The sequence below is a fragment of the Chiroxiphia lanceolata genome, chromosome 1 (assembly GCF_009829145.1).
Source record: "Chiroxiphia lanceolata isolate bChiLan1 chromosome 1, bChiLan1.pri, whole genome shotgun sequence".
Taxonomy (NCBI): Eukaryota; Metazoa; Chordata; class Aves; order Passeriformes; family Pipridae; genus Chiroxiphia; species Chiroxiphia lanceolata.
In genome coordinates, this window is record NC_045637.1 from 80,685,545 (window position 1) to 80,699,745 (window position 14,201).

The following is a 14,201-nucleotide window of genomic DNA, read 5'->3' on the forward strand; positions in this document are numbered from 1 at the left end:
CTTTATGTTTTATGTACAGCAATCTGCTGCATCTTTTTTTTTTAATTAGTCTTGAAATCTGCCTCTAAAATGTTCATTTAATGTTTCAAAGTACAAATTTCCATCCATAAGTTTTATAATGGTCTTTTTGTACAAGCTATCTCTTGGTTGAAGTCTTAGTTCTACATCACATCTCCCTTTCCAGTTTCATGCTAAAAATTATTCAAGATATTTATGCACAAGGTTTATGAGTAGAAAGAAGACCTTTTATTAATCCAAGTAGAACCATTAAGAAAAAAATAACATTTTCTGCCTATGTCAGAAATGCTGTTACTTAGTTCTTACGCTATCAATAGTACTGCTGTAAAATTACTTATACTTCACAGTGTCAGTTGTAATAACTCAGAGTTTTTATATGTGTTACAAAAATTATATACCATGAAAAAAAAACCCAAGAAATAATAATGAGTTATTTTTTTTTATGTGATCTGAGATCTTTTGAATGAAAGAAAAAGTTTAAAGTTTATGGTAAATAAAAATAATGAAATTTTTTCCTGACCTGTTTCTGGTTCCACAGAGAAATATGGCTGTCCTTGAAGTATGCTGTAAATTATTCTGGCACTGTTTCCGTATGAAGGGTCATCAGCATCAGTTGCTGTAACTTGGACCACGGAAGTACCTTAAACATTCAAAGTCAAGTTAGTTTCAGGTGGCACTAGGTGGAGGTCTAAGAGCATCAATTTCCATTCCAATAGACACCAAAGAGAATTTCAGCTATGTCAGCTGGGTTTTCCAAATATATTTGTGATCTTATAGCCAACTCCAGGTACATTCTTCCCTATTTTAGGGTCTTCTGCACAAATTTAATCTATACTTCCCTAATCCCACAAGTATAATTAGTATTTAATCAGCAAATGTAACCAGTAGCTATGATTGAGATGAATTCTTACCTTTACCAAGTTACAATAATTCAATGTACTCACATTCTTCAGAAGACATTTGGTTTTATTACACTAATTTTTCCAGGTTTGGGGTGGTTGTGGTTTTTTTGGATTTTTTGTTTTGTTTTGTTATGTTTAATGATGCCAAGATGATATGAAATTACATAAACAGGAATATGACAGAAAAAGATGATTAAATAGGTCATTGGAACTTGAGAAAAACAAGTCATCAATTCTCCCTGCTTTCCAAGTGTTACTATGGATAGATACTACCAGAAGAAATGTTACCATATGAACTTTGAAATCTGCTGAATATTTAGACTACAGAAAATTAAAAATATAGGAAACATTTAAAAAAAAAAGGAAAAAAAATCATGACACACATGTGACTGGTTAGCCATGGGCTAATCTGATGATCAGAAGACTTCAAAACTTTTTTCCCCTTTTATTGCAATTCTTTCAAAATTCTTTTCCCCACCAAATACTGCCAAATGTTACAAAATAAAGCATCTGTAAATCTAAGGCCCTTGTCAAAGCTACTTATTCTCTTTCATAGCTTGACTTTGCTACATATTTATTCTAATATATATAAAATGGCAAGTAGAAGCAAATGCTAAACTACCTCCATTTATTTGGAATTTCATGACATGATCTGCTTTTTATGTGTAAATTGTTCAATTATGGCACCAATATCAAGGGAACGAGCATGTACCTAACTGCTGAAACACTGATAAATTCTCAGAAATGTTCAGTTTTCAACTGCTAGAGAACAGAAATACTTGTTTGAGGGAGTCCCAAAAACTACTTGCATTTTGTAAAGAAGGCAAAATAGGTAGATTCCTGGTTATAATATTCCATATTAAAATGAAATGAAACACAGATTTAAGAAAGCAAAGTCCCAAACACAAAATAAAACAAAAAAAGGATAATTGCTACAGAGTTATAATGAAAATAAGATAAAATTATGAGTGTCTAGTGAATGTCTAGACTATGGTTGAACATGAAAATTGAAATAACTTTTAAGGATAAGAATGTAGGGGTGATAGATCTGTCCTAAAAGCTTTGTCTCTTTATGATTCACACATGTGAATATATATACCTTCAGCCACACTGGACTCCATTTGTAGATATATAACTGTTCCATTAAAAGATACAGAGGCATTTTTGTTGAATATATTTAAGTTCTGAGGATTGTTGCCTTGATTCTGAAATGCATTTTTTGGACCATCCTACTATATAGCAATCTGCAGTGCTAGAATGTATACTTGCTCCTAAAGAATACTTTCTTTGAAATAGCAAAGATGTGTAAAAGAAAGATAAATCATGTTCAGTACCTGAAGTGCTTCAAGTTTAAGAAGAAAGGCAAAAAAATATCAAGCCACTGAGTACATTGACCAACATAGGATTATCCAAGTAAAGATTACAACTTCTCCATTTTATATTCATAAAAACAGAACAGTTATAATCAAGGCTGTCCCAACAGCACAAGGCATTAATCAGAAATGTCTACACTGCAAACCCATGAAAGGCAATATTTTGTCTCTGATACATTTAACTGTACCATTTCTTGTTTCTGATTTTCACCTTTCCTTCATTTGTTCAAACTAGAAGTATTCATGAATAGACCAATTGTAAGAGATTTTTATTTCATGTTAGTTTAAAAGAACATGGAGAATCAACTTTGAAGGATAATTTGGAAGAAAACCAAAGAACAGGTTTCATAGCTCTAAAATATAATAGTACCATTCGAAATGTAATAAGATGTATGTATAAAATAATTATTGATGCCTTAGTTATGAGTGTCACAATGAACATTAATATTATTTTAATACACAGGAAACAGAACAAATTGTGTCATCTATTCTTCTCTCTAGCTGCAACGAGCATGGTTGCATATATACATCCAATAAAATCTGTCAGACACTTCTGAAAACTGTAGATTTGAACCTGTTTCCTTTACAATCTGTGGGAAGAGGCTTGTACATCACTATCACGCAGTGCAATTTACTTGGAGGGATATGCTCAGGACAATGTACACCTCTTACGCAGAAGTAGTAGGGATGATCTGTACCTTTTAATGTTACCTCAGTTCTTTGGCTTTTACAGGCCATGGGTTAGGTATCTGGCAGGGCAAGTGCAAGAGCACCACTACCTTTCCATGTGCCATTCAGGATGCAGAACTCACCATTTTGATCTTGGCTCTTGCTCAAAAGTACAAAAGAGACACGCTTTCTAGGCTTTCACAGAGGGGTCAGTGATTCCTATGAAAAACCTGACAAAAACCATCCCAAGAAGCAAACAGGAATAGTATTATCCATATATCAGTTACATTGTGCACATCAGCTGTCAAACCACTAGCTGGTTTTGCTTTGCTTCAGTACACTGAAGATTACTGATGCTCAAGAATACAAATACATTGTACTGGCCTGAAACCTGGACCCATAATGCAAAGGCATTTAAGATGATCAATTGTGCCAAGCTTTAAAAACTTCATTATGGGTGTCAGTGAGCGCTGCTTGGTGTGGGCCTTGGTCTATCTTTTACGTAGACACAAGTTGCTTCTGATGAAGTCGGTCTTTGGCCCTCAGATCCTAATCTGAACTCTATAGGAGGGCATGAATGACACAGTGATAATATACTGGAGAGTTGGAGATGGACTTTTTACAAGGGCATATAGTGATAGAACTAGGGGGAATGGCTTCAAACTGACAGAGAGCAGGTTTAGTTTGGATATTAGGAAGAGATTCATTACTGTCAGGGGGGTGAGACACTGGAACTTGTTGCCCAGAGAAGTTGTGGTGACCCACCCTTGGAAGTGTTCAAGGCCAGATTATGTGGGGCTCTGTGCAACCCTGCATCCCTGCCCACGGCAGGGGCAGTTGTAGCTAGATGATCTTTAAGGTCCCTTCCAACTCAAGCTATTCTATACATCTATGAGTATGACACCATCTATGTTATTAATAACACCAATTAATTCTGTTCTTTTCTCCTTGCATAATTGCAAATTTTACTATACCATAAATGAGAATTATACAGTGGTAAACTTGGCCCAGAAAGAAACAGTCTTCTGTCAGATTATTGTAGTTCTCAAAAGGCATATTTTAACATAAGTTTAATTATAATGTTTGAATCTCCCTAGGATCTAGGACTATAATAGTAATTAATATATTTGGCCCTTTTTAATATGTTCGGTGCAAGTATCTTCAAACACCACACAAGTATTAATGACTTCGACCTCAGAGTGCATTTATGATGCATATATGTTAATAAAAATCACTGAAGATAATTACTTAGGAAAAGGAATGCACAAAATAACAATCGTAGAGCTGAATTCTAAACTTAGATTTTATCCTTTCTTTGCTCCCAACTGAGTTATGTGATATTTACCTAGAGCAAGTACCCTCCATAGTAAATCATCCATACAAACAACACACCAAATTAATAGAAATTTTCTGCTCTTTCTAAAGAAAATGAGAAGAAATAATAAGACATGTTCTCCCCTGAAATAAACTATTTAGTGTTGCAGAATACAGAAAAGAACTTGAATGGGCTGCGTATTCAGAGAAGTTGATGTCAGAAATGTCTTTGACTACATGGTACTCTTGTAACTTAGAAAACAGTAAGTTTGTGCAGAAATCGTATCAGTGGAAACTTTCAATTCTTTTAAGATGTCCCTTTCAAGGAAAAATAATATTTAATCTTGATGGGGGGTTTCTTCTTCGTTTTATCTATTTTTTTAACTTTTTATCCTATGTCCTTGCAGCAGGATTTGTGTGTAGAGTGAAATTGAACTTTATAAAAATCTAAAATTATAATAATTTGGAGTTTCAAAATCTATCATTATTGATATAGAATTATAAGTCAAAAGTTGCGAAAGGGTTTGGTGAGAGAACTCTCTCTAAAAAAAAAATAAAAATCTATGTTAATAAGAAACCAGAAGGAAATACTATAAGATAAATGCCATGGCAGAGAGGACTATGAATTGGGAACTGGTGAACAGCACTAATGAGGGAGTATATAGGAAGCCTATGTAAAAAGTTAAGCAATAGTATTTCTAACTGCTTTCTGAGGAGAAAGAAAAAAGTATAATGAGAGGTAGAGATGACAGGCTAATTGTAGCACACACAGCCTGTACTTCACATGTAAACTCGGAGGGAGGTTACATCTTCTGAAGCATATATTGATATCCCTAATTTAGAAGCAAAGATACAAGATGGAATAAGCGTAAGGAATGATTAGGGAATATATAGGGAATAAAAAAAGTTTAAATCAAAAGTTCTGAAAGTTTTTATAAATATACTAGTAGGCAAAATCCATGGAAAAATCCATATAGAGGAAAATAAATTCATGTGCAGTTCTGAAAAGAAATCATCTAATGAGTAGATAGAGATATGGGACAAATATGATGGACAGAACAGAAGATTGTCATCAAAACCATAAGAATATTCTGAGTCATAAACTTTGAAAGTAAGAAAAGGAAAAAATGGAGAGATTAAATATCCAGTAATCAGTAAAAAGACTTCAGGAGAACAAGTCATCTTCTAGGATATCGACTGAGTTGCAAGATCCTGAAGTTGGCCCATTTATGTCTGCCTTTCCTATGTTTAATGAGTAGCAGAAGAAATATGAGCAGGACAACAAAGAATTTATGAGTCTTTGTCAATACACTCCATTTGATAATAGAAATAGCTACATGCTCAGGTATCCCTCTGGTTAATACCACATTTGAGGAAAAAATCAAAACTACTGGTTTTTGTCTGAAAAAGGCTGATATCTGGCTACGTCATGATTTGATACCCTATGGATGGGGGCAGATGTAGTAGATAAAGATTTAATAGCCTGTTTCTTACTTTCTAGCCATCTTTGTAGTACCTCATAGTACAGGGTGTTTTAGGATGGAGCAAACAAGGGTGCACAGATCTCAATTATTTCAAGTTTTTGCTACTTGTGCACTTCTTTCTTTTCTTAGCATGATATGATACCAGTTTTATCTTCTTTTATTCGGATGAGTGCATACAGAGTTCATATGAACATCTCATCACCATGGCTGCAGTACAGATGTATATAAATTGACAAAACAGTGACAAAACTGCAGAATAGTTGACTTTTGGACACTTCTTAAAGTACAGATAAGATTAAGCCCATTTACAATAGTGATATTCAGTACTGGGATTGAGAGGGCAGGCACCAGATAGCAAAGGTTTTGAGAATGCAGTCTCAGAATAACATAAATACAGGGAACAAATACAAGTTGTAAGTTACTAATCATATTACAGACTGACCTGGACTTAAAGTGCAACAAAGAAAAAAAGAACCCATATTTATCTTCTATAAAACATCATTTGTGTGGTGAAAATACATATAAAAGATGATGACAACATCTACAGGAATTGGATCCAATGGACAAAAAGTACTGTTCTAGTGTTGCCTCCCCCAGTAAAAGACATCTGATCAATGTTACCTGTAGCAGGTCCTGTATCACCTTTGGTAGTGAAAGAGCCATGCCTTTTCATTTGCTATCCACCCCATTTTATTATTACCACTCACCAATACTCTTATATATAAAATGACCTTTCTCTATAAAGTCAGTTTAAATAAATAAAAATTTAAAACCCCACTGTTTGGGTATGTTTATGTGCCTGTCTAGCTGTCCAACCTTCACACCTGATAAAGTGGCTGATAGTAAACTATTGAACTTGGAGGTACAGACAGTAGCAGTAGTGCAAGGCATTCTGTAAACATAGAGATGTATTTTTAGTGAATAATTCTGTCGTAGAATCATAGTATACTGAACTGGAAAGGACCCATAAGGATCATCAAGTCCAACTTCCTGCTTTTTGCAGGACTAACTAAAACTAAATCACGGACTAAGAGAGGCATTCAAGATACTCCTTGAACTCTGACACTTTCCTAGGGAGTCTGTTTCAGTGACCGACCAATCTCTCAGTGAAGAACCTTTTCCTAATGTCCAATTTGAGCTTCCCTTGAAGCTCAAATTTCATTCCATTTCCTTATGTCCTATTGCAAATCAGCAGAGTGGGAAGATCAACATCTACCCCTGCCTGTTATGCAAGGGTACCTCTGAAGGTGGGGTAGTCACAGAAGAGACATGCCTGCAGGACTGGGCAGGAACTTGTCACCGTTCCCCCCCATCCCTTGAGTCACAACATTCAGTGAATTGGAACAGTCTGAGGGTAGGGAATCCTTCACATCGTGTTCTGTCTACCTCACAGGCAGAACTGTCTCTGTCCCAGGCAAGGTAGGGTGTGTTTCCAGTAATTTAACTCTTGCTCAGACTCCCACCATAATAATGCCATATTATGTTGACTATGCTGGATGAGATAATCACATATGGAAAAGTTAAATGTTTCTATATTCTCACAGAGGTGATTACTACAGGAGACATTCGATGCAACAGTACAATTACATCCAAGACTTCAATTTCTCTCTGCATTCCTTACATCAACAAGTCTGACACTTTCTTAGCCCATGACAAACAGTAATGGACTAGTAATGAGCTACTTGCAATACTATAATTAAAAAATAAAAATAATGAGAGAGTGAATAGAGTAATGCAGGAATTTCTTATGTTTCTTCTGATGGGGAGGTCCAGTTGTCATAACAAATATAATAATTTCTTTTTTCATAAATTTTTCATGTAAATTTTCTCTACTAAAAATGCTTGAATTGTGTGATGTCAGAAAAAATACTGATTTAAAAAGATTTTGTAATTGGTGTGATAATATACTATTATTATACGAATACATGAAGATTTTTTACATATTGACTTTGCAATTTCTAATTAATTACATTTGTCTCAGAAGTTTTATGCATCTTTCTTTCAGAACATTTCTCCCCTTCTCCATTCAGTCTTTAGTTTTGAGATTACAGAGTAGAGTTTTTTAAGTTGGAAAATTAAACTGGTGTTATGAGGAAATGAATCAAATTTGATTAATACTTTATAGAAACATGTCATCCCCTCATGGACCACAGATGGATATACACTTCTAGGGATAAACCATAAAGCTAAAAGTAAATTCTACCTATAAGGTAGGCAGTCAGTCAGTCTAGCAGCTGAATGAGCACATTTTTAAAATCTGGAAACATGATAATATTTTAACTGAGTTACAACTCTCTAAATTATGGTAATTCTATTGACAGAAAACGTCTACTTGTTTCAGCACAACTATTTGTGAAAGATACAGGGTTAACACTAAATGTACCCAAGGTTTTTTTGTAGGTTTTTTTTTCAGCCATTGGTATTTTTCGGATATTTCTCTTATCATCTTATCTCTTTTGTTGTTGTTGTTGTGATGCAGAAAAATTTGTAGTTTCAAAATCTGTATGATCTATGTAGATGTAAAGCTACAGTGGAACCTTACAGCCTGAACATTTTATAATCATTGAAATAATGCCTTGAATATTTGAAAACATTTAAAGAAAAAGATTATATTTATGGAATTCAGACTGAAAAAATTAGGAATCAAAAGAATATTATATACCAGTATAATATTTAATAAAAACAATAAATCAAGTTCACAGATCTTTCCAATCACATTTTAAACAATGCCTCCTGGAATTTATAGAAAGAACACAAGGAACAAAATGGATACCCTGAGACATATTTTTTCAACCCTACTGTAATCTTACCATATGCTTCTCTAGAAAGTGCAGCACTGTTCTTTCAAGATGCTTTGCCTAAAGCTATATATTTTATGGAAATTTAGAGAATTGACTAGTAAATTAGTAATTGGTATTACATTTTGTTAGATCTTGAAAGAGTGAAGATAGAAGACTTATCAACTATCTTCTTTATGAGAACAAGTTTGATGAGATTTCAGTACAACCTTATGCAATCGTCTCTCAGATTACTTTCTCTTTCTTTTTTTAATTTATTTTCCTTTATAATACAAACTGCTTGGTAAATGTTGGAACTATTAGAAATTATTCAATCACAAACTAAAAGCAGATTGAAATATCTTATTAGGCATAGAAAGCTATTAGTATTATGTTTCCACATAGTGCTGTACAACTTTGTCAAAACCATTATCTTTCAATAATTATATATTTTCTTCCTCTTCAATACCTGTATATGTAAAACATCTCAAAACACTGTTTGATCTAGTTCAGGCAGTGGTAGTAATTAAAATTATAATAATAGACAAAAGATAAATTTATTGTTTGTTTTCTGAATATTCGGAATTCAATATTATTACAGCTACAGTGCAATACGATGAAAAAATAATATTAATTTTTAAAAAGAGACAATTTATTTTTAAGTTTTTCAAAATTACTCCTAAAGAATTTTGTGCATTAATTAATAACACTCATATTCCAAAGTGTTATTGTTTATAAATTTTACAAGCTGGCATGATCCCGGTCACAATTTAAGATAGGAACTGCATATATATTGCAAACAGAAGAAAAATTAACTCAAAGAACTGTTTAAGATTCTTGAAGCTGCCATTCATGAATGGAGTTAAGGAGGAACAGAAAGCACAAGATGGTTTGTCTAAAGGTTAAAAATCTGAAAGAAAAGAGAGTAAAGAGGGTGTCTATGTTCAGACGGTGCATCAACAACATGAGTCAATATATAATTTTCCTCAGCCTCAGGGAGAGTGAAAGTGAAGACAGTTCTCCATATTACCACTGGCAACCTCCAGTGAAAATTAAAGAAAAAAAATTATTGAGCTTTCAAAAGGTTAATTTAGTCATCTTGTTCTAACAGGTCTTAAGGAGGAGGATGATTCGCCATTACCTACTTTCTATTTATATTTATATTCCAAAGCACTGTAAGCTAGTAATTTGAATATTCCAAGTAGAAATAGATCTCAGATCATAAAAATCTGTTTCTGGATGCAATTCCAGTAATTGAATAAGCAAATCAAAATGGAAAATACTTAACTCATCAGGTAGAATTCCACAAATGACTGACTTTTCAGAGGGTGGGGAAATAATTTGTCGAGTAACATAGGACAGGTATTTGTGTCTCAGTATAAAGCACTCACCTACTACTGACATTTCAGGAACACTTGCAGTGTAAATTTCTTCCGGAAATGTTGGTTCATTGTCATTGATATCATGGATCTTGATGACAAACTCAGATTCAGGTTCCACTGGCCTCAGAGTTCTTCTATTGATAGCTTGGGCACGCAGGGTGTAAAAGGCTTTCTCTTCCCTGTCAATTCTCCGAGTAGCATGAATGTCACCTGTTTTCTCATCAATTATAAAAAGAGTACCAGCCCCATCTCCTGACAAAATGTATTTGAGGGATCCATCTCCCTTATCCTGGTCAGAATGAAGCTGAAATGGAAGAAGAGAACATTTTTTTTCAGAACCAATGAAAAGGATGGGATGTTTTCAAAAATATTAATTATATGTGAAACTATTCTCTGTGCAACAAATATGTTTACCACCAACAAAAGAAATTCATTTTCAATCATCACTGTCTGACTGCCAGTGCTTCCTAACTTAGCTCGAAGAATCTTTTAACTTGACTGTTTTGGCAGATTTTAGTTTTGCAGCAACACCTGTTCTCTGCTAAGAAACCTTTGCACCATAGTTCTTAAAGAAAATTTTATGTTAATACTGACCTTTTCCTTCCTAGAAGAGATTCTATTAAAAATTCACAACTGCTGTGCTAGTTATAAACTCACTAAGTGGATAAAGAACATGGTTGAATACAAGACAATTAAGGAAATTAGAACAACTGGTTTCACGTCATAATAATTTTTTAAAATTTCATTACATATAATTTATATTTCTCCTAAATTGAAGAACATTTCATTATAAGTCATTATCATTTTCTCACCAGCAACTAATGTAAATAGCCTAAAGGAAAAAAACCCCACAAATTTATTTATCATTCAGTATTGATTTAATACCCATTATACAAGTAATATAGAGCTTAACTTCACATATAAGACTTAGAGTCCTGACTGTTTTAGACAAAAGTTATTCAGTTGTGTTGTTTAATACAGCAATGTGGATGGCTCATTTGATCTTTTGGATACACTTAGCATGATTTCTTTCATCATCTTCTTGGAAAGTTCCTTCTAATCTCATTGGTTTCATAATTAGCTGAGAGAATCTGGCATTCAGGTTTATTTTCACCATGAAATGTATTCTTGTTCGTAAATTTATTTTTGGGTTCAGCAGAAGGATCAAATCAAGTAGAAGCTCTAATTACAAAACTCAAGTGCAAATATAAACTTTTTTAAAATCACATTCAAACAATATCAGAATATTCCAGAAAGTTTAAGACAGAACTAGCGCATTTTTTCCTTTCTAAAAATAGTTATTTGAACATATATTAACAATATCAACTAGATCTACAGTAAGATTATATCCAGTCATGTAAAAAGGGTTTTTGTTAATTTAAGCTCACATTTCAGATCATGAAAAATGTTACACATGTAACTTAGTATAAATATCCCCCTTGGCATGCAACTATGAAAATATTTCTCTTTTTTGTCTATGGTGCCCTCATATTGCCTTCCTTACCACCAATTTTAAGTATTAGAAATAAAGTATTTAATTATTACGGTTTTCAACGTGGCTTTCCAATGTGGCTCTCCTTGCCTTTTGTGCTGGAATCAAACATAGAGAGTGGACTGGTGGGATAAGCCAGAGTCATACAGTAAAGCCTCTGTCTTACAACATTTTCAAACACTGAATGTTTCCCATACACTTGCAATATGTGGAACAGAAGGAACTCATGTGGAATCTTGGATCAAAACCTTTATGGTAGAAATTTGAAAACTATCATTGTTCTGAAATTTGATTTTCTACATTAAAGTTTTTCTGTTTTCTCCCAGTTCAGAAGTAAACCTTGAGAAACACTTTAAATATTTAGACCTTTTAAACTTTGCTTACATTACATACATGTATGTTTACTTTACAAAATAAACATTTTCTTACTACTTCTTTTCATTCCACAATAAATAAAGAAATAGGAAACTTCACCAAACATGAAGAGTACAAAGGTAGATGTTAAAAAAAATATTTTTGCAAATAAATCCTTTTCTTTCTTTTTCTTCTGTTTCTCTCGCTGACTTCAAACTGAAGGTTTCAAGCCATTCTCACTACTCTTTTGGGGAATGAATTTTTACTGTGAACTTTAATCCCTCATGCTCCTCTCTTGATAGCCCACTAAATTTATGACCTTTCACACTTCTAATTAACATTCTTTTTAAGGGACTGGACAGTATCTTGAAGGCTGTGGTCCATTTTATAACGTCATTTAGTGTGACTAGTCCTTAAGTGTTTTCTTCTTCATTTCTTCCTAGGATATCATCTTATCTTCAAAAACATTTTGGTCCTAGGAACTCACTGCTCGTCCATGACCATTCAATAAAATACTTTCACAGCAGAGTGATGAAGAGGCTGTTCTTCCTTAGGCATGTGTGACAGAAATACAAAATAAATTTCTGTTGGAGTAAGAAAGATGGAGGGTGGGGAGGGGAAAAGAGGAATCTTTAAATGGGCATATTGCAGTTTTCCTATACGCTTTCCAAAGTCAGGTCTAGTATTGTAAATACTTTAAAAAATTGACAATAGTATATGAATGCTGTAGTGCCTGTCCTTTGACTCAAAATCCGTTAGCGGTCTTGCAAAATCCATTCTAATAAGCTATCTCCAGAATAGCACAACTCCATGCAAACAGTTCCCAGCAATAGTATCTGGCTAAATTTAATTTACAAATGATGCATGGAAATTGTTTGGAAGAGTGATATTTAGCAAACTCATGTCATGAACTTGTAAAATAATTAACAATCCCAATAACCATATTTTAGTACCTTAAAATGCTGCCTAGCACTAGAAGCCTGAACAATGCAGTGAACAGAACTAAACCAGAAAACTAAGAAAATCTCTACACCAAAAAATATGAAGATTTTGAACAACTATATTTAGATCCAGTTCCACATGTAAAGATCCTTTAGTGTAATTTTTATTTTTATATGTAAGGTGCTATCAATGTTGATGTCCTTCCATTGCCTCTCCTGCAGACATGTGTGAGTCTTAGTAAGCTGATATGGAAATGATTTTTACACCATACACAAAATCACTAACCTCTTTACCTCTGCTTTATAGTTGAGTGGGGGTTTTTTTTGGCATATTTTTTTTGTTTGTTTGTTTGGGAGTTTTTTTTTTTGTTTTGGTTTTGGGTTTTTTTGGGAGGGGTTGTTTGTTTGTTTGTTTTGGTGGCATGGTCTTTCTATATTTTTTTTCTTCCCACCTCCCTCTACCCCCCTCCACACATATTAGACAAAATTCTGGAAAGGGAGCTGAATGTAAGACTTTGAGATATCCACATAAAAACTTCTAGGGAGCTGAGAGTTGTACATCAGTGTAACATATTTAAAAGGAATACCAACCTGCATAGTTTAAAAGAACACTTTAAGATGTAACACTTTGTATTCTCTAAAAAATGTTAAAAATTTACTTTGGATTGGTAATCCAATTTAAATTATACATATATACATATAACTGTCCACAGTCATTGTATAAAAACTTCAAATTCAGAATGACATTTCAGAAAACTACGGATACAAGGAGTAAGGCTTCCAGACGTAATTCAAGGAGTGAAAACATGTACTATATATAAGCAAGGGAAGAGAATACCTCTCATTTCATTTTCTTTAGCTCTTAATTCAATCCGGATGCGATTAGAGGAACCGAGGTAGCTAAAGACTGCCCTATGTGCTTGACAGCCTTGTACAGTGAATCATTACCCAGCTCTGAAATACATGACCAGTGTGTCAATCAGCACTGTAAAGGTTTTTCATTTTACTCAAGTACTAAAAAAACATTCTGGAAAATATTTCCCTGCTACTTTTAGTGTAAAGTGTTTCCTATAGTTATTTTGGCTGATGGGTATCTGTGATTCATGTCAGCCAAGCTGAGAAATGAAGAGACATCTGTTTCATTTAGCAGTTTTATTGCACAAAATGATCAGCTGTGAAGATGTGGTTTTGTTTTCATATCTGTCACTGATATTTTGCAAACTCCTGTTTTAGTGAATTTCTTGCTGTTCTTCTACAGAAATACTTCCCTTTTCAGCTCTTAGGGGTATATGTATTTTCTGTATATTTTTTCTTACTTTATAGAAAATCAGAATGTCTGTTGGTACTATTTTATATAGCCCTGTGTATCACACAGTAATTACAATTTCTGTGAAAGATATTTTTGCTTATTTGGTCTCCTACCTGAAGTGGTTGATCAAACTTTAAATTCAGAAGGATTTCATGTAAATGAAAAAGAAAGGTTATCTTAAAAAGA

The 14,201-nt window shown here is 33.6% G+C and overlaps 1 protein-coding gene across 5 annotated transcripts in view; it reads right to left on the reverse strand.

Moving 5' to 3' along the window:
* Positions 1 to 14,201, reverse strand: part of CDH10 (cadherin 10) — a 99,958-nt gene that overhangs the window by 24,456 nt on the left and 61,301 nt on the right. For all 5 annotated transcript variants that reach the window (XM_032698119.1, XM_032698102.1, XM_032698125.1 and 2 more), the window contains 2 exons: positions 9,929 to 10,223; positions 539 to 658 (listed from right to left, as the gene is read on the reverse strand). In XM_032698119.1, coding sequence (XP_032554010.1) covers positions 539 to 658; positions 9,929 to 10,223 — 415 coding nt within the window. The remainder of the gene's footprint in view (positions 1 to 538; positions 659 to 9,928; positions 10,224 to 14,201) is intronic.